General features: G+C 39.8%; 3 protein-coding genes across 13 annotated transcripts; 1 reads left to right on the top strand and 2 right to left on the bottom strand.

Annotated features, from left to right (window-relative positions):
- Positions 1–1,546: 1,546 nt before the first annotated feature.
- Positions 1,547–11,709, bottom strand: ppp1r10 (protein phosphatase 1, regulatory subunit 10). Of its 4 annotated transcripts, XM_079484416.1 has the most exons (19): positions 11,525–11,709; positions 11,033–11,341; positions 7,104–7,219; positions 6,921–7,007; positions 6,706–6,841; positions 6,570–6,621; positions 6,399–6,485; positions 6,167–6,298; positions 5,975–6,080; positions 5,746–5,849; positions 5,475–5,578; positions 5,216–5,375; positions 4,974–5,117; positions 4,615–4,861; positions 4,232–4,307; positions 3,908–4,129; positions 3,687–3,822; positions 3,218–3,595; positions 1,547–3,128 (listed from the first exon to the last, which is right to left on the bottom strand). In XM_079484416.1, the coding sequence occupies exons 3-19, from the start codon at positions 7,208–7,210 to the stop codon at positions 3,004–3,006; spliced, it is 2,403 nt and encodes an 800-aa protein (XP_079340542.1). In that variant the 5' UTR covers positions 7,211–7,219; positions 11,033–11,341; positions 11,525–11,709; the 3' UTR covers positions 1,547–3,003. The 4 variants fall into 4 exon arrangements, with proteins under 4 accessions (XP_079340542.1, XP_079340543.1, XP_079340544.1 ...); XM_079484417.1 differs by lacking the exons at positions 11,033–11,341; positions 11,525–11,709 and adding an exon at positions 10,205–10,642; XM_079484418.1 differs by lacking the exons at positions 11,033–11,341; positions 11,525–11,709 and adding an exon at positions 10,190–10,402.
- mrps18b (mitochondrial ribosomal protein S18B) lies at positions 11,666–13,900 on the top strand. 4 transcript variants are annotated; one of them, XM_079484422.1, is made up of 8 exons: positions 11,666–11,828; positions 12,320–12,409; positions 12,543–12,693; positions 12,778–12,875; positions 12,983–13,051; positions 13,152–13,218; positions 13,325–13,384; positions 13,497–13,900. In XM_079484422.1, exons 1-8 carry the CDS (start codon positions 11,823–11,825, stop codon positions 13,691–13,693), a joined length of 738 nt encoding a protein of 245 aa, XP_079340548.1. In that variant the 5' UTR covers positions 11,666–11,822; the 3' UTR covers positions 13,694–13,900. The 4 variants fall into 4 exon arrangements, with proteins under 4 accessions (XP_079340548.1, XP_079340546.1, XP_079340549.1 ...); XM_079484420.1 differs by having other exon boundaries at positions 11,670–11,805; XM_079484423.1 differs by having other exon boundaries at positions 11,727–12,182.
- abcf1 (ATP-binding cassette, sub-family F (GCN20), member 1) lies at positions 13,768–27,762 on the bottom strand. Of its 5 annotated transcripts, none has more exons than XM_079484412.1 (27): positions 27,056–27,762; positions 26,580–26,626; positions 25,733–25,807; positions 25,483–25,612; positions 24,928–24,962; positions 22,616–22,717; positions 20,944–21,003; positions 20,632–20,730; positions 20,239–20,307; positions 19,994–20,080; positions 18,811–18,912; positions 18,588–18,710; positions 18,397–18,497; positions 18,173–18,258; positions 17,946–18,085; positions 17,718–17,866; positions 17,550–17,633; positions 16,807–16,931; positions 16,473–16,585; positions 16,226–16,397; positions 16,023–16,097; positions 15,625–15,695; positions 15,518–15,550; positions 15,263–15,431; positions 14,933–14,997; positions 14,776–14,848; positions 13,768–14,611 (listed from the first exon to the last, which is right to left on the bottom strand). In XM_079484412.1, exons 1-27 carry the CDS (start codon positions 27,111–27,113, stop codon positions 14,445–14,447), a joined length of 2,610 nt encoding a protein of 869 aa, XP_079340538.1. In that variant the 5' UTR covers positions 27,114–27,762; the 3' UTR covers positions 13,768–14,444. The 5 variants fall into 5 exon arrangements, with proteins under 5 accessions (XP_079340538.1, XP_079340537.1, XP_079340540.1 ...); XM_079484411.1 differs by having other exon boundaries at positions 20,626–20,730; positions 27,056–27,743; XM_079484414.1 differs by having other exon boundaries at positions 20,626–20,730; positions 20,953–21,003; positions 27,056–27,743.
- Positions 27,763–27,773: the final 11 nt, after the last annotated feature.

Genomic DNA, 27,773 nt, shown 5'->3' with positions numbered 1-27,773 from the left:
TGAAAACCCATCCCTCCAACATTTGCTCAATGAGGCATTCGATGGGAGGTTTGCTGAATGCAGTCATCTCAGAAAACTGACGTGTCCTTAAGAACTTCATTAATGTCCTTAACAAAATGTATGTCTATAATTTGTACTATTGCATTATATTTTATTCCTTTATTGTATGTTTTATTTATTTACTTAATACAATTTAATATTACTACTCAATATTACCTCTTATTAATAAAAAAAAGAAAAGCATCATTAGTAGACATGTCCTGTTAGTCTGACTGTGCGAACCTCATTCGCTTCTAGGCAACTATTACCTGAAGACACTATTGTGTACCTGTCAAGCTGAACAAATGTGCATGCAAAGATAACATTCACATGTCGCAACAACTGTGCATATACAAGCAAGAGGGGTCAAAAACAGCTTCTTTTAAAAATGAAATAATGTTGTAATTCAGGCCTGAAAAAGAGCTTTTCCACCAGCAGTTCTAAGATAATGTGACCGGCGGTGGATCAATGGCGTCTTTGTGGGGAGCAGGGCCTCTGCGACGAAACCACGACGGAATGAATCAAGTCTTTTTATGACTTCACTCTCTGTGTCCTTCAGGTGGACATGCCGGTGTCTCTGATATTGTGTTCAATTGACCGATAATCAGGCCAAACTACAGGTCTAACACAAAAGGCTCAAGTTTTAACATGAATACAATTCTTTCATACAATTTCAGATCTATATTTATTAATAGTTTTTGCTCAAAGTGAATGTTAAACAAGATTTGAACTTTTGCACACGTTAAAGAGATTTTCGGAAGAGATATGCCGACTGTATGTGTCCACCGTGACCCCCATAGGTGAAAAGATGAAAGATTTGTTTAAATGTTGGACAAAATGGAAAGAGATTCCCATCATGTTTACAATGGTTGCCAAATATTTTATTACAAGCATTCTTCCAAATATCTGTCTGCGTGTTCAGGAGAATAAATAAATGCATACAGATTTGAAACAACTTGAGTAAATGATGACAGAATTTACATTTTTGGTTGACCTGTACCTTTAAGTTTTGTATTTTCTTCAGACGACCCATTGGATGTCTGTGACTATGACACAGGTCGAGAGAAATGCTGAGGTGTCCTTAACACTCATTTATTCTTCCTTCACCTAGTATAGGCAAAACTCTCCATGTCAATATTTGTCCTTGAGGGTTGGGTGCACAGGCCACTCCTCGTCATACACACTGCATCGGCCATCTGTACCCGACTCCGCCCTGAGAACACGGATCTGGTGGCCAGGAATGCAAACGTACGGCCACAGGACTGTTAGGATCTGACTGGGTTGTTGTAACTGGAGGAGGAGACATGGAGGTTCTAGTGAGCTTGTCAAAAAAAAAAAAGTATAACCTTGTTTGAGGTGTACAAACAGTGAGGGATTTGGAAGTAAGAAAGCAAACAGGCACCGAGCGTGAATGATGATTATATATGCATACATTGTATAATGTGATGTCAGACAATGTTAGTTACTATCAGTAAAAAAAAATGTAAAGATAACTTCACTGCACAATCTGATTCATTTCTTAACATTTATTAATTTACACGTAGAAAAAAACTTTACATATCCGAATATGCCTTTCATGTTTAGTCAGCGCTCTGAAGCATAGACATCTCTCAAACGATAATGAAACCTCAGATAGAAAAAATATTATCAGGCTCGTATCAAAATAAAATCATGGGGAAAAACAACAGCGAGATTAACAAAAAAGAAACAAAAACTAGTCCCACAAGAGACACAACGGCCAATGTTTTCACAGAAAACACCTGAATTAATTCGGCCTTGATAGTGGTTCGTAGCCCAGGTCAGGCTCATCTGAACACTGAAGGAGCAGGAAAGACGCGACTCCGGAGTCTGAGAGTCTTACAACTTGTGAACGCACACAGCAGATCAAACAATAGCATCAGTATCAACATGGGAAAAAAAAAATCACAACCAATTCTTCTGATTGTCACACTATAAGGAACAGTAGTTGATATTTCTTTACCGGCTGGGATCTCTTTTCATAGAAAGGCATGATCATTGGACTGAATTCAAGTATGCAACGGGACTTTAGAGGTTCGTATCTGTATATGCAGAGGAACAAAAGGTATTGTTTGCGTGTAGTATTAACCCTTCAAGCGGAGAATCACATGTACAGTATTCTGATGGAGGATAGAGGAACCATAATAGCAATACAATTCAGTGCAATAAAATATAGCTTAATCTCAGATTTGAAATAAATCTTTGAAATGTGTGAAGATGACCGCGAGGCACTTCTTCATGTCAAATGCCTGTTTGCCATCTACACATGCGGTAGGAGGACTTTACCCTTTTTCAATAGAAAACATCAGGAAATAAAACATTAAACAATATTTCTGGCGAACTCAAGAGGGACAAAATTGAACCAAAAGTATTGTAAAATAAAATCTACAAATCAGTTTTTCAATATGACCATTACCTTGTGTTCAATTTCATGATGAAAATTGAAATTGATCTTTGTTTATAATTTGTAAATTTGCACTCGTCACCTCGGGGCTTTGGGAAACTACCAAAATAAAGCCCTTGCAGAAGACTATCTACACCTTGTCCAAGTGGTTTCAAAGCAAAAGGGTACAATCTTAAGCAGTCGATTCAGTGGTACACAGCGGCACAATAAAAATTTACATATGAATCACCATCTTCAGGAAGCAGTATTTACAGGAAAGGTAAATAATGGGTTTCAACAACTCTGCTCCTTTCGTAACTTTCCTTGGGAGTCCTGCATATTGTTTGTGGACCCCATCAAACTGGGGATAGTTTTGATTCAAGAGGAAACTTATGAAGAAAGAACTGTACAAGGATGCAGATGGAATTGTGCTGTCACAGATGCAAACATCCCAGCCCACGCATCCTGTTCCTTTGATTCAGATTCAGTCAATGTACATAAGGCTCATTTTGAGTCCTGTTGCCCACTAGTGGCGGGTTAAAGGAACAGCAGCTTTTTTATTGTTAGTGTCCATGCTGGGGAGGAAGTGGTGGTCCATTTACACCAGGATGGTAAAATGCACAGTTATTTTCATAGCGACAGTTTCCCTTCATCATGAAATGGCGACACATGGGCCTCTTTGACATGTCTAAAATGAAAAGAAAAAGTTATCAGACAAAAGTTTTACGGTTAAATGCATACAAATATATATAGGCAAACGCAGGCATTTAAGCTTACCACCCATGTTGTTATGTCCTCCACGAGGCCCTCCACGTCCCCCTCGTCCTCTGAAGCCCTGATCTCCCCCTCGGAAGCTCTGATCTCCTCTCCCTCTGCCCCGGTGAAAGTGTCCTCCTCGGTGTGGACCTCCCCTCATGGATTCGTCACCCCAGTAGTTTCCGTTGTCCGCTCCTCTGCCCTGCGGCCCGGGCGGGGGACCCATCATGCGTGGCCCACTGGCGTTAAAGGGGGGCCCGTGGCCGTGGGGAGGAGGCGGGTGGTTGAAATGGGGCCCCCCTGGGGGCTTGTTTGGTGGGAAGCCGCCGTTCATGGGCATCTGCATGTTCATATTGTTCATGTTCATTCCAGGTCCATGTCCGAGCAAACCAGGGTTCACTACGAATACAGCAAACGACAAAATAAAACATGATGCTTATGCGTTCTGTGAACAATGTTGAAAAACAACTTTTGGATGGATGATACATACTTGGAGGAACATTTGGAGGTGGGTTCTGATTCTGGTTTTGATTCTGTTGGAGAGAGCCTAGTAGCTGCTTGATTTTATCAGAGAAATCAGGCTGCTTGATCAGATCCTCTGGTGACTGGTTCGTTCCCTGAGCACCCTGAAAACATGAAAGACATTTTAGAAATCAAAGTCGTATCTAGTTTAAACAAATACAATGGTCCATCGTATTAATTTTTTCTTACCATAATTGAAGTCAGCAGTTCCTGCACGTTAACAGCTGGGTTATTATTGGCTGGTGTGGTGCCGCACTGTGGTTGAGGGCTGCGGCCACTGCTGCCCATGCTACCCATGAGGTTGGCCAGAACAGGAGGCAGCTTGGAGCCTTCAGTGGATCCAGAAGCGGGACCAATAGAAGCTGTGGGGTCAGTCTGGTCCATGTAATTCTCTTCCATCATAGTGGAGTCCTATAAGCACCACAGAATGAGGTCAAAGTTTGTCATACCATGCAGAAGTGAAAAGAAAAATGAGGGTGGATTTGTGTAAAAACAAGTGACTGGATGTCTCACCTCGTCCAATGGGATGAGACGTGGAGGCATGGGCTCATATGGCTCAGGGTCTGGCTCATGAGGACTGTCTGGAACACTGCAAAGAGAAAAACTAGTGTTTATATAAAGCTCAAAAATATCATGTTGTGATAAAGATGTTATTAAAGCACATCCTATTTATTTTCAAAAATCTCAAAACTTCTCAAAACCTTTTTGCTTTCATGACCATGGAGCACTTTCATGATCCAAACAAACTACGATGTATAAAGCCAATGACAACCCTCATTGTTAACTATTGAATAAGAATGCTAAACCAGTTGCTAATGTTGTTTTGTGATGTCTTTTAGTGAGGAATACATGGAAATTCAAAAACACATAATACCAGATCACTAGATTAGTCTTACCTCTCTTTACTAAGGAAGATCTCCTGCAGAATTCCCATCTCTCGATCTCTCTGTATCGCCTTCTCTTTGCTGGTGGAACCTGCAATGACCAGGGTACCCAACATGGTCAGCGGTCGCGGTGGAGTCCAAGGCACCCTTTCCTCCATCGTGTCGTGAGAATGACGACGGGCCATCTCAAATGTCTGCCTGTCCATCATCAGCTCCCGTTTAGCCGCCTCTCCAAAGTCTTTAATCTTATTGACATTCACTATAATAAAGATAAAGGTCAAATATGATCAAATGAGGAACATGAATGTTGCAATCCACATTGGTTTTTTAAGGGGGAAAAAAATCTAATCCCCTCAGAAAGGCAGTCTTACCCCTCTCTGTCTCATCCAGGTCAAAGTAGAAGTATTCTTTAAGATTATCTTCTTCCGCCCACCGAACATTTTTCTTTTTCTTTCCTTTCTTAGTCAACAATTCCTCCTCACCTCGAGGTTCAGAGAGAGCATTCGGTTTATCACCTGAAATAAAAATAAATATTCATTAAAAAATCTTTCAATTCAGTCACCTTTTACTGTAAATGAAAGCTCTTGGCTGGTTTCTGTGAATTGTGACTCACCGGTGTCCATTGCTTCGGGATCTTCGGTGGGCACCGGTGTGCCAGGCTGCTCCAGGTCTTGGTTCTCATGAGGAGGGGTGTGAGATGAGGAAGCCTCGGGGGAAGAGGGTTTGGCCTGTGTGCCGGAGTATGACTGTGGCCTACTGTCGAACGGACATGGCTTTGGTGGAGCATGAGAGATAAAACACTGTTAGTAAATGTATGTTTAGGGGTGAAGTTCAAATTCTCAAATCCATAAAAGCTGTCTGTAGTAACAAACCTTATTAGAGGTTGGAGAGACTGCCTTAGTTTTCTTCTTTTTGATTTTGATGCCAGGAACTGGGGCAGAGTTAAGAGCATCCAAAAATCCAGTGGCCTCCATCGCTAAAGAGAGAAAACGCAGATATTCAGCAAAGAGAAGCTTTCACCATATAAATTCAAATGACCCAAGACTACTCTCTCAGTTCATTATATGCTCTCTATATGCTTATGTTGTGTTTCTTATCATAATCATATTGCTTAGGCTAAAGATGCTGAATGGGCAAACTCACGCTGTGGAGGTATAAGTTTGACTTTGATCTCTTTGGCAGAGTTGGGAGTTGTGTTGAGGGGCTTGTACTTCTTCTCCACCGGCGGTGTGTCAGATGGCGTAGTGCTGAATGGACGGAAAGTCAAAGTTTTATCATCTGCTTTAAATCCACTGAAGCACAACCGCATGCAAATTCATTCAAATATTAAACTAAAGACAGGCAAGATGACATTTTTAAACAAAGTATTTACCTTGGTCTTTTAAGCAAAGCAGGCTTGATGTTGTATTTGTCACCGAGCAGGGGTGCGGTGGGGGTCTTCTTTACAGGAACAGGAGCTGGGCTCTCCACCTCCAAACCTGTTTAAACACACACGAACTTAATTTAAAAACGAAAACACTTTGTGATATTTTAATCATATCCGTCTAATCTCTGAAAGACGGACCTGTGGAGCGGATCTTTGCGTGACTCGGAGCGTACGCTTTCGGTTTGTCTTTCTTCTTCTCCTCTTCCGCTGCCTTTTCGCGGGGCCTCACCTCTGGACGCAGTTTTCCCTCATCTTTTTTCTTCTTCTTGTCTGATGCAAAAAAGGAATTGGGTTACAAAACACTACCAAAAGCACACGCATTCACAATAAATCCCATCCTAGGTTTTATGTTGTAAGTGAGAAGACCTACCATTGGGTGAGACTCCACTGGAGACGCTCTGAGAGCGTATAATAGCCATCCAGCCCTCCACCAGCACTAATGCCAGCTTCCTTAGCTCTGAGAAAGAGAAAACACACCTGGTTCAAATCTAAACTCTTGTATCGCAAGCAGACGGATGATTGGTGATAGATTCACTATTACCTTCTGTCTCGCCACTCTTGCTTAGTTGCTTCACCAGCTTTGCTGTGTTGTTCTGGAAGGAGAGCACAAAGATGTTAAAAGACTGTCTGGGACCGTCACGTGTGCTTGAACTGAATGGGTTGGTGCGATGAAGTACCTGCTTGAGATGATCCACGGTCAGGGGAAGTTTCTGCAGGGTGAGCAGGATGAGCTGAAGCAGGGGGGTGTTGGTGGTGGTTTTTGAGTAGGTGAGCCAAGAGTTCAACAGCTTGTAGCCCCCCACTCGGATAAATCTGTGTCGACGAGAACAGGTTATTCACCACTTCCAAAACAAAGAGCTTGCATTTTTTTAAACGTTGATTTTACACTTACCGATTAAGTATGTCGTGTGATTTTGTCTGTAGCAAAATGTTTAGATACATGCATCTGCTGACCATTTTATGAGATGCCTTCATGAGACTGCATGGGGGAAAGAGTCATAAGACGACAATGTATTAGAAACAACGTTATTTAGGGAATTTCTAAAAAGTGTGCTTTGTGAGAATAGCTCCTCACCTGAAGACTTTGGCAACTCCCTCGAGGCTCCGTAGCTCTCCATCCTTCCCCAGCAGAGCTTCAACTCCTCTGAGCACCTCTCTGGGGTCCACTGGGCCCACAGCCATAACTGCTTACTGAAAGAGAAAGAAAAACAGAGTGTTATTTATGCGCTTTGTCCACAAAGAGGTTCTAGGATACGGCATTAAATCTGTAACCAACACTAAAAATGATGAATAGCTTCTAAAAGGAGAGCCCCCTGGAACAGCACAAAACTCAAAAATCTTTAAAAAGTGAATTCCTTTCAGTCTAAGTTTTGCCGAGGTGACCACAAGACTGAAGCAACATACAAATGATAAACCGAGGATACCGGGTAAGATGAAATCAAAAAAGCTCATGGCCTCCATATCACCAATGATCAAACACAAGAGAGCTGCCTGTCTGTATTAGTGAGATCTATAAGTGAAAAACAACTTGAGTGGAGTTTGTTTTACTGAGCTATATATGCCACGCTATGTATTCTCACAACATTATTCAGGTTTGATAATCCATATGGAAATGACTATCACTCACACAAAACCACGAGGCAAGCTCAATGTCAGGTCCAAAAGTCATGTCTTACAATAGCATTCATTAAACATACTTCATACAACAACTTATTCTACTAGAATTCATAATGTTTGTGCATAATAAAATGAGGGACTTGGATTATCAAATTAAATGTGATAATGCAGATGACTACAAAGCCCCCTACCCACTGAAGAAACTCATTTTTAATATATGATGTCTGTTCATATTTACGCTTTACAAGAAAAAAGGGCCAATGGATCAAAGTGTTATGGTTTAAGAGCCGAAAGAGAAACAAGACCATTTTGGTGCTACATAAACATGGTATAATTTATGATCTACAAATTTGGATCTAAAATTTCGATTATTGATAAATAATATGTTTTGCTGAAATAAGGTTTTGTAATATATTTGTGTGTTATGCCACTGTCATCAACCCACCTGCTTTTCATATATACTGTACATTACAACAAAGGAAAGGTTTACAGGTAAAACAAACATTGTTAAAATAATACTGTGATGGCTTTGACCAGCACCGTGCATTCAACCCAATATTTCGTGTACAACAAGAGGAAAGAAAAATACAATAATAAAACAAACCGAAAAGTACTTGAGGAGAGTGCACTTAAGAGTTGAACATAGTCTTCACAATTTCTTTTTATTTCAAATGTTTTAATGATAACCCTACCAACAGCTCAAAAATATAGAAAATATTTCCAATACCTCTTACAATTTCACAAATATTTCTTAAAGCACTGGGAGAGTGTGCAGGTGAATGATCATTCGGTTTACATTCCTGAACCAGTAAAGTTGGACAAACACGTATTCAGCCGTCTTGGAAACAGAAGAGCACTGTCACACTGACAGCTGGGAACCACATAGAAAAGCCTGACGTATAATTCCTCATCTAAACGTCATCATTATATTCTCATTACTTTCATAATGTTAGTATCATTGTATTCTCATTACTTTCATTATATTTAAAACGTGTGTTCATCAACACACACTAAACATAATGAAAATGTTTTGCTCTTTAAATGCAAGATCTTAAACATGTATACGTCATACATTAGAAAATTATTTCATTTAGCTACTTCTGTGTTGCATATATAGTGAAAAATATTAACATGACCTTTAAGTTATGCTGTATTGCGCCATCTTGTGGTTATTTAAGCCCACATATTTAGTTGCACTGTATTTGCCACGTAGTAATATAAACAGAACTGCTTCATTTATAAATATTATAACTGAGACAAAGATAAGCATAAATAATTGCACATTTTAATCAAACTTAAATGGACATATACCAATACCAAAAATACTATTTGACGGTAGTGGGAAGAGTGGGGGCGAGGGCAGCGTTTCTGGTAGAGAGAGAAAGAGGGGTTAAGAGAGAAATATATCACGTGATGTGCCCTGCCCACGCGGAGCATCAGGGAATATTTCTGCCTTCAGTTCCTCTCGCTACAACACAATCGACTGGACACAGCAACGAAACGATCTACCACACTGCAAACTAATGAAACGACTTCAGAAAGTTAACAACGCCGAGGGTTTCGCGCCATACCACACACACAAACACCAAATGTATATGGATAATGAATATTTAGCATGCAAGTTGTAACGCTGTGATTTATGTACTGTATAAAGTCTTTTTTCAATGGAAAAGGTCTACTAATGGCTGAATCGAAAAGTACAAAATTACTCACTTTTGATCGGATAAATATCGTGTGAGAAATCAGGTTTGGTCTTACCCGTAACACGGTTGGTGAAGAACTTTTTATAGTCTCAGAATTCCTTAAACACGGAACATTACACAATTCCTGGAAACGTCACAGTTGTCATAAACAAGAATGTGAAAAGTAAACAAGAATGTACAATTCATATAAAGAAAATGTCAAGATTTTCATGGGAGGGAGGACACGTTGCCAGTAGATCACAATTTCAAGGAAAGGTACTGGTTCACTTTGAGATTAAAATAGAAAATAGATTAAAACAGAACCCCCCCACCCCATCCAACATAATCGTGTTCCCACTAGCAATTTAATGACCAACATCACTTATGACTAAACTAATGAAACCCTTCAAGTTTAACACAATGGAGACTATTTTCATTTTAAAACAAATACGAAATCGTTTGAACAAATTGACTTAGATACTCTAAGATACAGCGTAAATACTCCTTTGTTGATCTGACAATTAAAAGTCATTAAAGGCCGTTTACATAAACTTATGAATCCGCTCTCCAGTAACGCACACATGGGGATTTGCCATCTGTCGAAGATGCTTTCTCTAATAAAGAAGATAAACTGACAGGAGAACAGAGCGGCGACTCTGATTCGCTGACGCCCGGGTTGAGCCACGCCTTCCATCTTTAACCACTTGTCTCGCGCACTCGTTGTGATATCTCTACCAAAACCGGTGCGCGGTCGCCATCTTTGAAAAACAAGTTCTTTGGAAAAACAAGTTCTTCAAAAAACACCCGTCTCTCTCCCTGTCCCCGCCATTTGTCTTCTTCGTTTACAACGTCCTATATTTACCCGCAAGCGACTCACGGATGTTAAGACGACAACACGATGATAGCGACGCGAGACAGCCGTTCCGGACTGCAATATTTTCCGTACATCCAGCCTGGAAAAACAAAGCCACCATTGCCTCTAGTGCTCCGAGTAAACGACAACCCGTCCGCCATTTTAAAGCAAAATCTACAAGACAAATAACACCATCGCTGTCCGTTTCGTACACGTTCAAGCATCTTAAACACAGCACAGAGTGCAATCTTTATAGGCAGACTGCTATAAAGTGATACATAACAGTTTGCCTAGGTTTATTACATTAGACGAGCCCAACGGTATCAATTTCCGACAACTAATACACCTAACGACATTAAAAACAAGATGTTGCAATTCAGTCTGGGGTATTTTTCCATTCGGCTAAATCCACAGTCGCACTTGGCAATCTTTATGTGCAGATTGCGTTGGTTGTTCCAGGGAGCTCTCCTTTGGAAAGATGTCAGTTTATAAAAAGCCCCAAATTAAATTCAGTCACTTCCTGCCTCTGGCAATCTTTATGTACAGATTGCTTATGATCAGCGATGGCTAGCTTATTATGCTATTTATCGTTATTAATCAGTAGGATTTCTCCGTCTCACACACAAAGAGAAACAGGGCGTTGAAGCCGCTGCTCGGACTTTGCGGTGTGAGCTCATACGCTAGCTAGCTCTGCCTCGCTTTATCTCAGCATGCCATCTGCCCCTAACTGTCTGTGGCACGTTTAAGTTAGCTCGCCACGCTTAAGACTAATTGATATAGTTTAGGAATTTATCATTTTTAGCAAGACAATTGGTTAATTCGATTCAAATTGTTTTGAAAGTAAACACTTACTATTAAACCTCTCCTCTGCGTCACGGGTTGCTATTAATATATTGTGCTTAACAGCAACAATTTTCAGCTTTTTAACAGTTTAAGAGAACGTAAACTGTCATGGCTTTAGCATTATTGGCTGAAAAATTGCATAATGGGCGGGATTGTGGTGGCTCAAATTTAGCTTTTCCTTCTTGAACAATCTGGAGCAAAAAACGTAGTAAGCAAATGTCCGTTACTCGAGTAGAAAAACTGAGTTATTTGGGCTTTGATCTTCGTACACAGTTGAAAAATCCTCGACGTCAGATCTTCACTGAGACCGACTCAGACCTGAAACGAAGAAACAGCACAAAGAAATGTTAGAGAAAACGCTCCGAAACTCTGCAGAATCCATCAGAAGTCGTTTGTGTTGTCAAAACTGACTGGGTAGAAGAACTTTGGGATAAAAAAATAATAAAAACGACGTACAAATCACAAAAAGTCGAAGAGTCCTTTCTCCGACAGGTCACTTACCTCAGAAGAATCCAGGAATGATCTGGAAGGGTGGGACTCTGCTTATATAGTTATGACGTTTTTTACGTCACGAGGCGTGCCGTGAGCGCGCTTTCGGGCGTTCCTTCAACACAAAATGGAGTTGATGATCACGCGGTCGGCCCGCGCGCACACTCTCGAAACGACCTTTGTCTGTTCAAGAGCGCGCCCATCCCCCACAGCCTTTGGTCTTTTTAAACATGTTACTACGTCATGAACATGCTTTCTGCAATTGGATGTTTGTTTGGAATGCGATTGCTGCGGTACTTGTATTAGATACATGTTTGTTAGTATGGATACTTTATGTATATACATGGCATGCGCATTAAAAACTTTGAATGCAAAAAAATCACTATCTATTGATCAAATTAATTAACAGATATAGACAAAAAAATGTAATTTTAACTTAAGGTAAATAATTAACGTAAAATAAGACGTAGTGTTCTTTTCTTTTCTCGTGGAGATGCGGAGTTCGGAAATGACAGCGAGTATCGCGAGAGCAATTCCAATGCCGTGCTCTTGAATTGGTGCTTCGAATCTCGCGGTGCTTCGATGTCACCATCCAATCGCTTTGGTCAGCTATGAAGCGGAACCACTTACTGATGGGAATATTATGAATATTGTGTTGTAATATTTTTATGCAAGCTCAGGTTGTTTGTGAATTTTAAACTATGAATGCCTTTTTTGTCAATGTTCTATAATATGTTAATAAAGAAAAGGTGGAACCACTTCCGCCACAGTAAACTTTAACCTCTCAACAACTTCCTTGTTTTATAGAAAGACAAAATGGCAGCCTCCTTAGAACGCACTGGAATAGTAATCAGTCGCATATTTCCTAGTATTTTACAAAGAAATCTTCAAACACAGGTTGGTTGGGTGAAATCGTTTTGATGAATGTTTCTTGCGGTGATCGTATAATCTTTACGGTATAACTTGGTGACCACGCAGACAGCGTGACAGGGTTGATGTTAGAGGGCATCATATGCATTTTATATTACAGGGAATTCGTGAATGGAAGTTAACTCCCATTGCTTCAGTGCAGCGGGTGACTCTCCGTGCTTCATCATCATCATCATCTGCAGATGGCACTGAATCCCCTGAGACGGTGTCTAGATATGCAGACACTCCATGGGAGTACTTAAAAAGTGAAGGTACACATGGGTTTATAATGATTATTGAAACGTATCAATAGTCGCGACTGTTCGGTTTAATTCCCCCTCTCTCTCTCTCTTCAGAGTACATCGAGCGATATGGATCAAAACCTGTCTGGTCTGACTACAGAAGGAACCACAAGGGAGGAATTCCTCCACAGAAGACAAGGAAGACATGCATTGTATGTATTCTGCTTTCTTTCTTTGACTCTAAATGTCATTTGTTATGCATTAGTAAGGCTCAACTTGATTAATTGACCTTAAAGGGATTAATTTTCTGTTGCCATAGAGAGGAGATGAGATCTGTGGTAATCCTTGTCCTATATGCCGGGATCCAAATGTCATGATCCATTACAAGGTTTGCCACCAGCCTGTATCCATCTCACTTTTACATTTGAGAATGCTTTACAGTATACATTAACCTTTAATGTTACAGTAAGGTGTATTTTTATCTGCAGAATGTGAACCTGCTGCAGCAGTTTATTTGTCCTTACACAGGAATTGTGTACGATCCCACTCGAACAGGTAACCCCCCCACGTTTGCGCTCTTAACACATCACAGTGGTTTTCTTTTGTCATTAGATATGATCTTTACACCTCTCCCTTAACCTTCATATCATTGTTCCTCCAGGGGTGTGCATGAAACAACAGAAACTACTTAACCGGGCCATTGATACTGCTAAAGATCATGGTAGATACTGGTTTCACTTGTTATTGACACAAACGTACACACACCAGATCACATTGTAGACTTTCTCATTATTTGGTCTATACAGTTTTTAGTGAATTTTTCTTTCTTTAAGGTTTACTTCCGGTTCAGTTGCCTCATGTGGACTACTCAAAAGAGGACTATTCAAACACGCATGGTGCTGTAGTACAGACACCTGCCCCATCTTCCCTCACCTCTGGAGAGCCGTGGTATCCATGGTACGGCAGTGTTGTACCAGATCAACGAGAACTGGCGAGAGTGAAGCGGATCTATAAAGCATACTTAAAATAATATTCAATAACTTAGAACATGTATGTCTCCCTTATTACATTATGCCATAAGATTCAGACTGAAATAAAACATTCATTATATCATGGACGTTGATGCAAAAATCATTTATTTGGTTTTACATGACAACTACTTGATGCATTATTTTGTTCAAACAGAGCTATTCAGAGACACTGTGCATGTTAACACAACTTTTCCATCTGCCATTTTATTGGTTAACTGGTTCAAAATATTAGTGTAATCCATTACACATGGATTCTATCATTTTAAATTTTGATACAAACTACCAATTCTACAAGGCAGTTCAATACTACACGTGTTTCAGCAGTGACACAATATAATCCAACTTTAGTGCTTAATACACTGCATACTTCCAACTTTCTCTGGTTACAAGTCCCATTGTGGCAATTGAAGTTTTCGAGCATTGCAATACAAATTAAACGGTTGAAAATAAAATGGCCTGAATATAATAATAATACAAGAATGTCAGACATTAATACTAAAGAACAAGTGCTGTATCTAATAGAAATATTGACATGGGATTGGTCAAGGCATGACAAACCCATCCTACATCGACACTGCTCTCAACGATTTCTACAAACCCCCCAGCCAGTTCAAACGTGAGTACTGGGCATGATCTTTCAGTTTGAAGAAACAACTGTATTTTGTGTCTATTGGTTTAGCAAGGAAGAGAGGTTCATCAAGCCCTTCAGTGATGCAGTTTGACATTCTTGTTATTAATACCAGCCGTCGTTCAGTCTTTAGGCTTGTGGACAAGCGTTTCACCAAGGGCCTCCAGCACTTCTCTCTTATATTCTTCAAAATCTCCATCAATCTGGTTGATCGACTGGTCCTCCACCACCCACAACTGGCAGTGGGTCTCAGTGATCAGCCTGGCATCGTGGCTCACAATTATCACAGCTAGATAAGACAGATTCCCATTAAATTCTATGGTTTGACATTTGGTTTATAATCTGTAAGATTTCACACATTTCAAAAGAAGCATAAATATTTACTATGATAAAGCATGAATGATCTAAGTCTTAATGAATATAAAGTTATAAAGGAATGTGTAATATACTCACCCCCTTTGTATTCATTGATGGCTTCTGATAACGCATCAATTGACTCAATGTCCAAGTTATTGGTGGGCTCGTCCTGTAAATTTGCATAAAAAATAATAATCTCCTCAATCCTTTTTTATTGATTATATCAATGGACACACACATAACAACTCCTTACCAGGATAAGGACATCAGGTTGCCTACAAGAAAGTTCAGCAAAGACTACTCTTGCTTTTTGACCACCTAGAAAACAATAAAAATCAGAAATATGTCTTTAAAAAGGAAATAGCACCTGAATGTAGGTGTGACAAGAATAGTCGAAGATTCAATTCTACGATAGGAGGACAATGATTCGACTACCAATCTCAGTCGAATCTTCGTATAGATTTTATCTATGCCCATATAGCGCAAAGTCTGGCTATGACCCAGCGCAGAATCGCGTCTCTCTGCGTCTTCTGTGCTGTGAGACCGGTATAGAGAAGCGTTTCTGTATTTCTGTGGTGCTTACCAGACAGTTTAGAAATCTGGATGGTGTGTGCATGGCTCTCTAAACCAAAGCGGCCCAGGCATTTCCTGGAATCCTGGTACTGAAGGTTGAAGTTCCTCTGGAGGTATTCTGTGGGAGCTTCCTCCATGTTCAACTGATCAGCATACTGCTGGTTGAAGAAACCTACTTTCTACAGACAGACAAACAAATTTAAAATGCCCAAATGAATATACAAAAATGAATGTATAAAACATCATAGTATGCAAAACAACTTACCAATCTGTGGTTCTTTCTCATCTCGCCTCTTGTCTAAAATAAAGAGAAAAAATACATAAGTCATAATGCTTACAAATATGGGCTTAAAGAAAGCAAGTGTTACTTACCGGATTTAATTTCCCGGTCAGCAGCAAAAGGAGTGTACTCTTTCCAACACCATTGGGTCCAACTATACATACTGAACCAGACAACATTAGTGCATGTTAGGTGGGTTAAAACTGCAGAAAATCTACTTATGTTTCCGTTTTCTACCTTTTGTTGACACTAGGGGGCGTTTTCCCGTACAAGGTTTAGACCAATAAATGTTAGCGCTGTCTAAACTAAAACAGCTTGCACTGACACATCTTAAAATTCATAAACGTAATTGTTTTGTCTCTAAATGTTATGTCAGTAATGTTTTTAGTAAGGCATGATTGTAAAAACTGCTTAAATGTCCTAATTTAACTAAAGCCTAGTCTTGGTTTAACCAAACCCTAGTCTGGGAAACCGCCCCAAGATAACTTACTTCTAGACTCCATGTCAATACCAAAGTCCACATTCTTGAACAGAGGCTTCTGGCCTTCATAACAAAAGTCAACACCTGCATGTGCAAGACGGATACAATCAACATATCATCTATATCAAACACTTTATTCTTTTTAGACAAAATCCTACTACAAACTGAAGAGATGAGAGAGGAAAGATAAAAATATAGGTCTAGTAACTCACTGTACAGCCCGAGAATTGGCGGTGAGAGTGGTGGAGGGTTGGGGAAGGTAAATTTGACGGTGTATTCCCTCGGTCTCTTGATGAGCTCTGTGGCATCTTTGCTCTCCTCCTCTTGACCCTTCTTCTTGCCCTTCTGTTGTTTCCTCGTCAGAGCGTCTTTCGTCTGTTTCTCCTGAGAATAAAGGACGGAGGATGAGATGCTGTGCTTCAAAAGATCCAAATTAGGAAGTAAAAGTCAAGAACTTACAGCTTGTTTGGTTGATTTTCCTCCAGCTTTCAGGTCTTTGAGTTTCTTCTCTTGTTTCTCATAGAGCTTGAGGAGTTCTTTCTGTTTCTGTACGTACATCTTCTTAAACGTCACTAGAGACACCAAGCCCACGTAAAATGAAATTAGTTATAGCATTGCTATGTATACGTATATCCCACTCCCACATTTGTCTCAAGACGCACCTCGGTAATGTTTAATCAATGGCATTTTAATACAAGCAAATCAAATATGCTAATTTAGCCAAGGCAATGTCCTATGTTAAATATTTTTTCTTAATCATTTAATAGATTTGATGTTTAGAACAGAAACTCACGGTAGTTGCCCCTGTAGTAAAAGAGTTTCTGATAGTCCAGGTGAATGATATCTGTACAGACCTCGTCTAAGAAACTCTGGTCGTGGGACACGATTAGCAGGGTCTTCTTCCAACTCTGTAGGTAACTTTAATAGAATACAAGAGACATGATTGTGGTTTATGAACAACCAATAAAGAATAATACTTTTACAAATGAAAGTAACATGTGGGCCAGATGGATTTGACTGGCCATATCAATAGATTCATTTACACCTTGTTTTAAACTAATAGTTCACCCAAAAGTGAAAATTCTATTATTTACTCGCACTAAAGTCATTTCAAACCTCCAGCAGAACACTAAAGAAGTAAATTTTGTCACCCTCTTGTTGTCCAAAACCTGTATAAATGTCTTTGTTCTGATGAACACAAAGAATGTTAGCAACTAACAGTTCTGAGGCACCACTGACCACCAAAGTAGGAAACAATATTGTATAATTTTTTTCTGTAAAACACAAAATGAGATACTGTGACGAATTTAGGAAAGCAAACAGTTCTCATGCAGCTTGGACTACCTTTTAAATTTTTCCTACTATGGTAGTCAATGGTGCCCCAGAAACATCTTTTGGTAACATTCTTCCAAATATCTTTCTTTGTGTTCGACATAAGAAATGTATACACGTTTGGAACAACATAGGGGTGAGTAATTCATGACAGATTTTTCATTTTTGGGGAACTGTCCTTTTAAGTAGAAGTTGATCAATTACTTGTTAAGCCAGATGACAGCGTTCAGGTCCAGGTGGTTTGTGGGCTCGTCCAGCATCAGTAGCGTGGGCTCCATGAATAGTGCTCTGGAAAGGAGATAAAAAAACGCTTGAGCATCATACACACCTGTTTGTTCCGCAACACCATCTGAGTCCAAAATCTTTGCTGACCTGGCCAGGGACACTCTCATCCTCCATCCTCCAGAGAACTTCTTGGTTGGTCGGTTTTGCATCTCTGGAGTGAAAGACAGACCGGCCAAGATCCTACGAGCTTTGGCTTCAGCTGCAGCGGCTCCGATCACCCTCAGCTCCTCGTAGACCTGAAATAGAGAGATGCACACACGGTTGTGGTCCTCTGAAGGACAATCAGATCCATGTTTTTGAACGACTGTAATTCACCTTATCAAGTCTCTCAGCTACGCTGTCGTCTCCTTTCTCCAGGCGGCTCTGCAGCTGTCTCTCCTCCTCCAGGAGCTTCAGTCTCCGTGTGTCGGCCTTCAGCACTGCCTGGACCGCTGGAGTGTCGCCCGCCACCACCTCTGAGGAACGTCAGAGACAGAAGTGAGGGGGGATAAATGACCAAAAGTGTTGGTGATGACAAAATTAGACATAATGCTGGGCTGTACCTTGCTCACAGAGAAGAACATCAATGTTGGGAGGAATACTGAGAGCTCTGTTGGCAATGTGTTTAAGTAGAGTGGTCTTTCCTTTTCTGTGATTCAAATACAGGGAGAGGAAGAAAACAGAGCAAGGATTTACAATTGTGTCTAAAGGCAGTGATTTAAGGCATGGAAATATATTTAAAACATAATTTTGCAAACTATTTAAAATGTAAAGAATATCAACCCACCCATTTGGTCCAACTAGACCATATCGTCTCCCAGCAACAATCAGAAGGTCTGCATTGACAAACAGCTCTTTACCATGGGCTGAAATGCTAAATCTTTCCAACTAACAAAGAAAAATAGACAATCAAACACGAATTAATACTTTTAAATGAGAAACATTTTCAGATTGAGAAAACTTTGTCAATGATCTGACCTTGATATCAGAAGCGTTTTCCAGCATGGCCTGTCGTGAGGACAGCTCGGCCTGTGAGACAGAGAAATCCCCCTCGATAGCGTTCTGAGCGCGTACACTGGCCACCTGACGCTCATACTCCATCTATGGAATATAAGACCAGCCAAAGACCCCAAACATCAGTATTCTGCAGTCAAAATATTATTATTGTGTTTTTAATCTTATTGGGGGATAATGCAATTACCATTTTCTTTTTCTTCTTCTTCTCTTTTTTACTTAAGTTAGCAAAAGGGTCCTCCTCTTGATTTTCATTGGTCTGCTCAGATGCAATCCCATCCTCTGCACACTTTCGTATAAGAAAAAGAGATGAACAGTGGGTAAATGTTATGAAAACTTAAAGCTGCAGTCCTTAACTTTGGCCTCTTTGTCGCCATATCAGTATGAAACATTAAATGTCAGTTATATGCAGAGTAATTTTCTTTACATGGGTTGTGATTTGGCACTGTTGCTCTGCGCGGATGAATCCGAGGTATGTGTTAAATGACTGAATGCTCACACTGCATCAGAGCACATCTGTACATCAACGTGACAGTAACATGTGACCGTGTATATACCAGATACAACGCAAAACATTTAAAAACATCACTAATATAGAATCAATTGTGGCGTTTGATATCGTGTCGTACCTGAAGTAGACAAAAGCTCTGGTTGATTATTTAAATTCCAAGAATTGAAATAAAAATGAACAGTGTCACCAGCAGCAGTGCCGCTGTAGCGTCATCCACACACACGTGATAAACTAGCCACTTCTATTTATATAGTTTTTTTTCCTGACGTGATGTAATGACGCAAAGAGATACTCCCCCAAATTCAAATTTCCTGCACGGGGCGACCCGACAGAGCAAATTATAAATAATTATAATAAGCATACCCTAGTGAATTAAGGTAAGATAAGACAATCGTTTGGAACTTTGATCTATATAAGTATTTACTCATTGATTTCTGATTATTTTTACCCCAAAATTATCGCGGATTGCCACTTTATAGGTCCAGTGTATGAGATTTAGTGGCATCTAGTAGTGAGATTGTGAACTGCAACCAACGGCTCACTCCACCCCTCCCTTTCGAAGCACTACAGTGGCTGACACCGGTCTAAGATGTCGTCACGTTTTCGTTTCTTTGCTAAAGGAGATAAAGTATTTACGAAATGCGCTCTGTAGAGCAGTTTGTGCGCTTAGGGTGAATTCTATGGAAGGAGACCCGCGGTGTATGTAGATAGAAAAGCTCATTCTAAGGTAATAAAAACAAAACGCATAAACATATACATAACATAGTTATGTATAATATGTGTCAAAATAAATAACACAATGGACTTTTAAAACAGTGAATATTTGGAACACAAGACTAAAGCGTAAATATTATTGTACCATCATTGTATCATTATCATCACTCTTCTCCTCCTCCTCTTCCTCCTCCTCCTCATCTTCACTAGGAGGGCGAGCCGGCTTTCCTTTCTGAAAAAGCACAACCAAACACACTTGGGTAATTAGTTTTAGAAAAAGCAATCCCAGAATGCACATCGTGTTGTAATTAGCTTAAAAACAGGCTAAATATATAAGAATCAAATGAAGATCAATCTATGACTCAATGCTTGTGTCAAGCTTAAACCAACCTTTGGCTGTTCCTTCTTGCCTTTCTTCTGAGGTTTCTCTTGTTCTTTCTTCTCAGCTTCATCTTTCTCCTGCCAACATTAAGATGTCTGTCAGGTTACAAAACACTTAGTGCCTATAGATGGTTTGATCAGAGGCACGCGCCTGGCCCGAAGTTAACTTCGAGTCTTTGTTCAGTTATAATATACATTTCTTTTTAATATTTATGTTAATATTTTTTGTTTATTAGCTGTATTTTAAATACAATACCATTAAAACTACTCAACAGTTATAGATTCTTTGCTGAGGTCTACCGGAAATGACGTTTGGGCCACATACCGCTTATGTTGTTGCGCTGAAACAGTCTATATTCATTGGCTGTTTAATATAAACACACAAACTAGACCCACCTTCACCTTATTTGGTTCAGAAGCAGTTTTCTTGCCCTTCTTCACTCCCTTCTTTTCATTCTCATCTTTTTTCTCCATTTCTTCCTGTTCATCCTCAGAGGCCTCCTGTGTTTCATGAAATACATTGTGAATGTGTGCGGACAGCACTGTTAACCATTTCTTTCATGAGGCAGACTGGAATGTACAGAATGGGTTAGTTTCCATTAGGTTTGAAGATTTGCCTCAGAGTGTAAAAGAGAAAATTGTCGAGAGAAAAAAGCGGGACAGAAAAACTGTTGAAAGGAATTTTAAGATTAAGAAACATTCCCAAGTACGCACCTTTAATACCTTAGGTTTTGCCTGATCTTTTTTCTTGCCCTTGGTTACCTTCTCAACTTCCTAAATCACATACATACGTGTACAGAAACAGGCACATGTCCTTGTAAATGTAAAATTCATGTTTCAGTTTTAATCAGCATTTTATCCGGCGTAATTCACATTTGTATGCAACACAAACAGATGTGACTCCATGTGATCTTTGACATCATGCAAACTGGATAAATCTCCTTGGCGAAATAGCCACCAATGTCACACAAGGCCAAAAAGAACTAGAATGGATCTGGGAAGGAACTTAACATACAAAATGGAATGAAATCCACTAGGAATGATGGTAGAGAAAATGAGGGATAACTGGACTTGAAGTGAGGATGAATATTATGAGCTTTGTGGTGTGCGATTTTTCTGTATGCATTAGTTTAGGTACAAATATAGTCTAACATTTGACAATAATGCAATGGTAATATCGATAGCGATGAATATTTAGAAAACACGTCAATATTATCAAGGCTGAAACAATGCGTCGACCTATAATTGATTACCTTGACAAATGTGACACAACATTGTAATTCATTAGAAAAGCATATTTTCCATATTATTTATAGTCTTGGTCCTAACCAGCAGCATGGGGGATATCAGGGATCCAATTTATGGTCTGTCCCAGACTTTTCAGGACAATCATTACGATGGAAATAGACAATGAAAAAAATTTGAATCTTTACAAATCATAGTTTATGAAATGATTTAACTAAAATTAAATAGAAATTCTCCAAACATACACAGACATGCACACACACACACCAAGCTTCTGGTATTAAACTATTTATTAACAATCCCTAGCGTATACCGCATTACATTACTACTGTGCAAACATTAATATTAAAAAATGTAAGTACCTGCGTACCAATAAACAATCACTAAATATTCAATAGCTTTTCCATTTCACAATTATCTGGATCATTCAATCGTCAACACATTGCAGTGTCACTACGTCACAATAAAACTTAACCACGTATTTCAAAATACTTCTATCTTTTTTTAGTCCTGCAGAGCACTTTATACTATTAATGTTCATTATTTTGTACCAACTGTACATGTTATGATTTCTTCCTCAATTAAGGAGAAAAAATAAAAAATCCAGGACAAGATTTTCCAGTACATTTTAAACTTTCTTTCATTTTCCATGCGTTTTCCAGCTCTGGAAAATGAATCATTAATATTCCAGGTTTTCCAGGATGCGTGGGAACCCTGTGATATGCAGCGAGCTCTAATGGATTGTACATACGGTTTCATTGGACGCACGTGCCTGGCCTGAAGTTAACAGTCTATGTAGTTCCATTCTATGTTTGAGTGTAAGACTGGCTAATGGCGAATAATAAACAATTTATTATATATTTAATTCATATTAGTATTACATTTTATTCTATATTCATTATTATGTAGTATTAATTTAAATTAAAACTACTCAACCCGATACAGCAATTATTATTGTAACAAATACTAGGTTATATAATTTACTAGATTGTATTACAGAAGACACATGCAGATTATTCTAAATTCCCACTAAATACTAATTATCCAAGTACCAATATGTCTATTTTTTCAGTTTAAATATAAAACTTAAAGGGAACTGTTCATCTCCATGACTAAATGTTAAGAAGCAGGAAACACTCACCATAGAGCCCTTCTTGTTCTTAGGTTTATCATCTTCATCATCTCCACCTGCATCATCATCATCCTCATCACTCTGACCTAAAGCAGCAAAAATGTTGCCACCCTAGTAGTAAAAATAATAAGCAAAACATTTTATATATATAGTAAATTATACATAAGACATATTGATGCTGTTTGGGTAGTTGACATATAAACCGTAAATGTATCCTATGGGGCCATTTGTCAAATACCCCATACAGTATTCAGTTAACACACATTTTGATGCAGTGTAAATTTGCTGACCCTCAAAATAACTCAACATGCAGCCATTAATGTCTAAACTGCTTGCGACAAAAGTGAGAATGTCCAAATTGGGCCCAAAGTGCCACCAATATTTTTCCAGCACCACCTTAACTCTCTTGGGCATGGAGTTCACCAGAGCTTCACAAGTTGCGACCGGAGACGACATCATGGGAGCTGGTGGATGTCAGAGACATTGCGCTCCTATACCTTCCGTTTGAGGATGCCCGACAGATGCTCAAAAAGGTTTAGGTCTGCTTGGCCAGTCCATCACCTTCGCCATTAGCTTCTTTAGCAAGGCAGTTGTCATCTTGGAGGTGTGTTTGGAGTCGTAATCATGTTGGAATACTGCCCTGCAGCCCAGTATCCGAAGGGAGGGGATCATGCTCTGCTTCAGTATGTAACAGTTCATGTTGGCATTCATGGTTCCCTCAATGAACTGTAGCTCTCCATTGCCGGAAGCACTCATGCAGCCCCAGACCATGACATTCCCAGCACCAAGCTTGATTGTAGGAAAGACACACTTGTCTTTGTACTCCTCACCTGATTGCCCCCACAAACTAGAGGTCTTCACGGGTCCACTTAGATCTGAAAACCCGAGGTCCGGCCCGAGACCCGAGCGGGTTCGGGTCTAAAAGATTCACGGGAGCTTCGGACACGGGTCGGGTATATTATTAGTGTCTTCGGGTCTCGGGTAATATAAAGTAAAAAATTGTTTTGCTTAATTGACCCGAGGAAGACCCGAACTATCCTGTACAATAACAGCGCGTCGCTTGTGTGTGTGCCAACTCTCCTCCAACCCTCAGCCGATCGGTTGAAAGCCACGCAAATCTTCCGAAAGTCGTGGTGATCTGAAATCACCTTAGAATTTAAATCCCGAAGTTTCCAACGCTGCAGGGGTTTGCACTCGATGTAGTTACACTCGTATTCAGGAAAAACATACTTCCACCAGGCGACCAGAAGTAGATATTAAAAGACGCGCACATTTCAGTACTACGCGGTTTGGGACACATTGTTGAGACAGAATGTTCGCGCGAGTGGTTGCCATGTCGTCACTTATTTAGATGTGATTCAGCTAAAATTTGCACAACCCATTTAGCCTCAGTTTGCGCAATTTGCCAGAGCAAAACAAGAGGATCAACGTGTTCATTGCCATATCAATTTCATTAATACACGTCGGTTTACATTCAGGTCTAGTCGGGTTTAAAAAACATGTACAATGGGTCGGACTCGGGTCTAACGTTATCGGGTCTGTCTCGGGTCGGGGCTTTAAAATAAAAACGTTATCGGGTCTGTCTCGGGTTCGGGTAAAAAGTGATTCGGGTCATTTCGGGTCGGGTAAAGATCTTTGGACCCGAGAAGACCTCTACCACACATGCTTGATACCATCTGAACAAAATACACCTTGGTCTCATCACACCACAGGACATGGTTCCAGTAATCCATGTCCTTAGTCTGCTTGTCTTCAGCAAACTGTTTGCAGGCTTTCTGGTGCATCATCTTTAGAAGAGGCTTTCTTCTGGGACGACGGCCATGCAATTTGATGCCGTGTGAAGCGTATAGTCTGAGCACTGACAGGCTGACCCCCACCCCTTCAACCTCTGCAGCAATGCTGGCAGCACTCATAAGTATATTTCCCAAAGACAACCCCTGGATATGACGCTGAGCACGTGCACTCAACTTCTTTGGTCGACCATGGCTAGGCCTGTTCTGAGTGGAACCTGTCCTGTTATACCACTGTATGGTCTTGGCCACCGTGCTGTAGCTCAGTTTCAGGGTCTTGGCAATCTTCTTATAGTCTAGCCCATCTTTATGTTTTCAGATCCTCAGAGACATTTTCACTTAGGGGTGTACTTTAGTTGCAAGCGGTTTAGACATTAATGGCTGTGTGTATTCAAGCTGTACACTCACTACTTTACATTGTAGCAAAGTGTCATTTCTTCAGTCTTGTCACATGAATAAAATATTTACAAATATGTGAGGGATGTACTCACTTCTGTGAGATACCGTAAATACAGTATATAAAAAACTTACTTTGTTTCTCTTTCCTCCTTTTAGTGGAGCAACAACTGCAATATTAAAATAAAACATGTCAAGTTTAATAGCTGGTCTGATGTTTGTGAAACACAAACTTTTAACCCCTCGTTCACATTACAAGCGAATTTGTCGCCAGAAGAGGAAAAGAATCATGCAAGATCACGTTCTCTCCTATTGGCTGTCACACACCATTTGCATAAAGTTAAACATTTCTCAACTTTGGCGCATCTCTAGACGCCCCATCCGGTCACCAACTGCTACTGCTCTTGTGGTCAGCATTCCATTGAAATGAATGGGATAATGTCGTTTTGTCGCTTGTAAAGTGAACGGTGCATTACACTGCATTCACGCTCCAGTAGAATACAGCCTTTTATTGTGTATACGGATACGTTTGTGCAACCTACATATAACCATAGCAGATTCCTTTAGATTTTCAAGAATCAAGAATGTTACATGCTCTCTCATTTGTTAGTCACTTTGGATAAAAGCTAAATGAATAAAATAATAAATGAAAAATGTAAATTTATAAATGTTGAAGTATGCTGATGTTACCCTCTTCTTCCTCCTCATCTTCATCACTAGGCTGCACTGAGAGTTTCTTCAGACGCTCCATGACCTCTTCATCTTCATCCTCATCATCTCCTTTCTTGCCTTTCCGCCTGTCTTTCTTTTTCTTCTGAGGCTGACAGCAAATGACAAAGCAGTTCACAAGTACATTCATTAATTTGATTGTTATTTATTAGAAAGCGTTAACATACTGGAATGTATGAAGTTATTGCATGCAATTGAATTATTTTCCGACCTGTTTCCCCTGTGTATCTTTTACTGGCGCCTCCTCTTTATCTGGTTTATTATCTGATGTCAGTTCTTCAAAAAACTATAAGGATGAAACCAGTTAAACACAATAATGATGACACATTTTTTTTATCTCATTTAACACGAGTGATAACAAAGTAATTAAAAAGACAACATTTTTATCATTAGTTGATATTTTTATATTTGAACTTTTGACCTGTCAGGAATTAGATAAGGTAGATAACCACTTATCAACAAATTACATTATTAAAGGGGTCATATGACACGGCTAAACCTAATGTTAGCATTTATTTTAGATGTAATGCAATGTGTACACGTTTAAGGTTCAAAAACACTGTATTTTCCACATGTCGTGCATGTTTGTATCTCCTCTTTGCCCCGCCTCTCTGAAACGTGCAGATTTTTTACAAAGCTCATCGCTCTTAAAACCGAGGAGCGATATGATTGGCCGGTTAACCCGTGCGTAGTGATTGGTTGAATACTGCAAGCGTGTGACAGAAATGCAACGCCTCTTACCATATTTGGAACATCAGGTTCCAAACCAATTGTACTGACAGGTACGCCACCTTACTTGCGTAAACATTTGGGCGGTCTTAGTCAAATCATACCCGAACTGACATAGATTTGTGGGGGTGTGGTTGTGGGCGTTTCAGGCAAGTCTGGGTGAGCGTTCGCTTTTAGATAGCAAGCATCTTTTGTTACGACACCCATGGGCAACTTATAACACACCAAAGATACAGAAAAAAACGTATTTGCGCCATATGACCTCTTTAAGTTCTATAACCAATTGAAAAAAAATATATATATATATAAAGAACAGAAATGTTACTTACACTCTTCTTCCCTTTCTTATCTTTCTTTCCTTTCTTGACATGTTTGTCTACAAAGAAAAGTAGCCCATAAAGACCGTTAGGTATTTCTGTTCACACAATACAGACAGAGACAAAGCAGACTGCACAAGAGAACGCTGTCAAAAGCAATGACATAACGGACCTAGTTGAAACTGCCTACCCAAGCATTATAAGAATGATATCTAGCCACGTGTTAACTTACGTTATCCTGAATTATAACTTGCTGACAAAATGATGCGATGTCTCTTGAAAACTCCGCACCAGCATAAACCCAACTCTCGTTAGCTAATGTGCTAAGCAAAGTACACATTAAAATGAGCCACAACCCTTCTATTTACATTCAACGTGATGACAAAGCTGTGTTCACGTAACGTTAAACGAATGTCGTTTATCATTATCAGCTCCATCTCGTTTATCATCATCAGGGTGTTGCGTTTAAAGAACTATTATAATATTACCTGCTTGTGTTTCGTCTCCGCCTTCCCAATCAGCCACTTCTTTTGATTTCTTAGGCATTTTTAGACTATTGTTTTGACAGAGAAAGAAATAATAATAAATCTGACTCAAATATGAAACAGATCACAACTGGCAACGCACGCGAGCACACTGTAGTTCATAGCACATGCGGCCTAACCCGAACCATCCGCACCACAGACACGCAAACGCCGGGAAGTGCACTTGGAACAGCGCCGCACCCTACAGCAGGCCGGAAAAGGTATTGCACTTGCCTTGCCAAAAATGATTTTTCAAAGAAAAAGTTCTCCCAGTCGAGAAATAACAAAAATGCTATTAAAGTAAATAACCAACAACAGAGCAGGAATCCATAATGCATAAATGCTATTATTTTCAGTGAGTATGAATTGTGTTGAACAGATTTTTCTCACATGCAGGCTTTGGCACGTCCAAGCAGATCGGAAAAACTAATCGATGCTTAATCACCGTCCCCGTTTGCAACACAATATTCTTCTAGCGGGTTTAAAACAACAACTTAACCTTAGAATTAAAGTAAATAATTATATAAATGATAAAAGTAATATTGTCTTTAAGTAATGTTTTTCTACAAAACAATCTTGACTTTCAGACTTTTCTTTTGAAAAAGAAAAGCCGACCCTTCTCACAACCGGCGTGAATGTGCTGCAGGAGCTCGTGTTTGCCGCCAGCTGTCGCTGTATCTGT

This window comes from Barbatula barbatula (assembly GCF_947034865.1).
Source record: "Barbatula barbatula genome assembly, chromosome: 21".
In the NCBI taxonomy this organism is placed as follows: domain Eukaryota; kingdom Metazoa; phylum Chordata; class Actinopteri; order Cypriniformes; family Nemacheilidae; genus Barbatula; species Barbatula barbatula.
The sequence above is the reverse complement of the archived record's forward strand: the minus strand, read 5'-3'. Positions and strand labels throughout refer to the sequence as shown.

Bases quoted from the DNA above. Each gene is read 5' to 3' on its own strand.
- ppp1r10 (XM_079484416.1), bottom strand. From the start codon at position 7,210: ATGGCTGTGGGCCCAGTGGACCCCAGAGAGGTGCTCAGAGGAGTTGAA. The intron at 6,842-6,920 runs GTAAGTGTAAAA...TCGTCGACACAG, and splicing joins TCACACGACATACTTAATCG to ATTTATCCGAGTGGGGGGCT. The intron at 6,486-6,569 runs GTAATAGTGAAT...TCTCTTTCTCAG, and splicing joins CAAGAGTGGCGAGACAGAAG to AGCTAAGGAAGCTGGCATTA.
- mrps18b (XM_079484420.1), top strand. From the start codon at position 11,743: ATGTTACTACGTCATGAACATGCTTTCTGCAATTGGATGTTTGTTTGG. The intron at 13,219-13,324 runs GTAACCCCCCCA...TTGTTCCTCCAG, and splicing joins GTACGATCCCACTCGAACAG to GGGTGTGCATGAAACAACAG. The intron at 13,385-13,496 runs GTAGATACTGGT...TCTTTCTTTAAG, and splicing joins TGATACTGCTAAAGATCATG to GTTTACTTCCGGTTCAGTTG.
- abcf1 (XM_079484411.1), bottom strand. From the start codon at position 27,113: ATGCCTAAGAAATCAAAAGAAGTGGCTGATTGGGAAGGCGGAGACGAA. The intron at 22,718-24,927 runs GTAAGTTTTTTA...TTTTACTACTAG, and splicing joins AAGGAGGAAAGAGAAACAAA to GGTGGCAACATTTTTGCTGC. The intron at 17,867-17,945 runs GTGAATTACAGT...TCTCTATTTCAG, and splicing joins TAGCTGAGAGACTTGATAAG to GTCTACGAGGAGCTGAGGGT.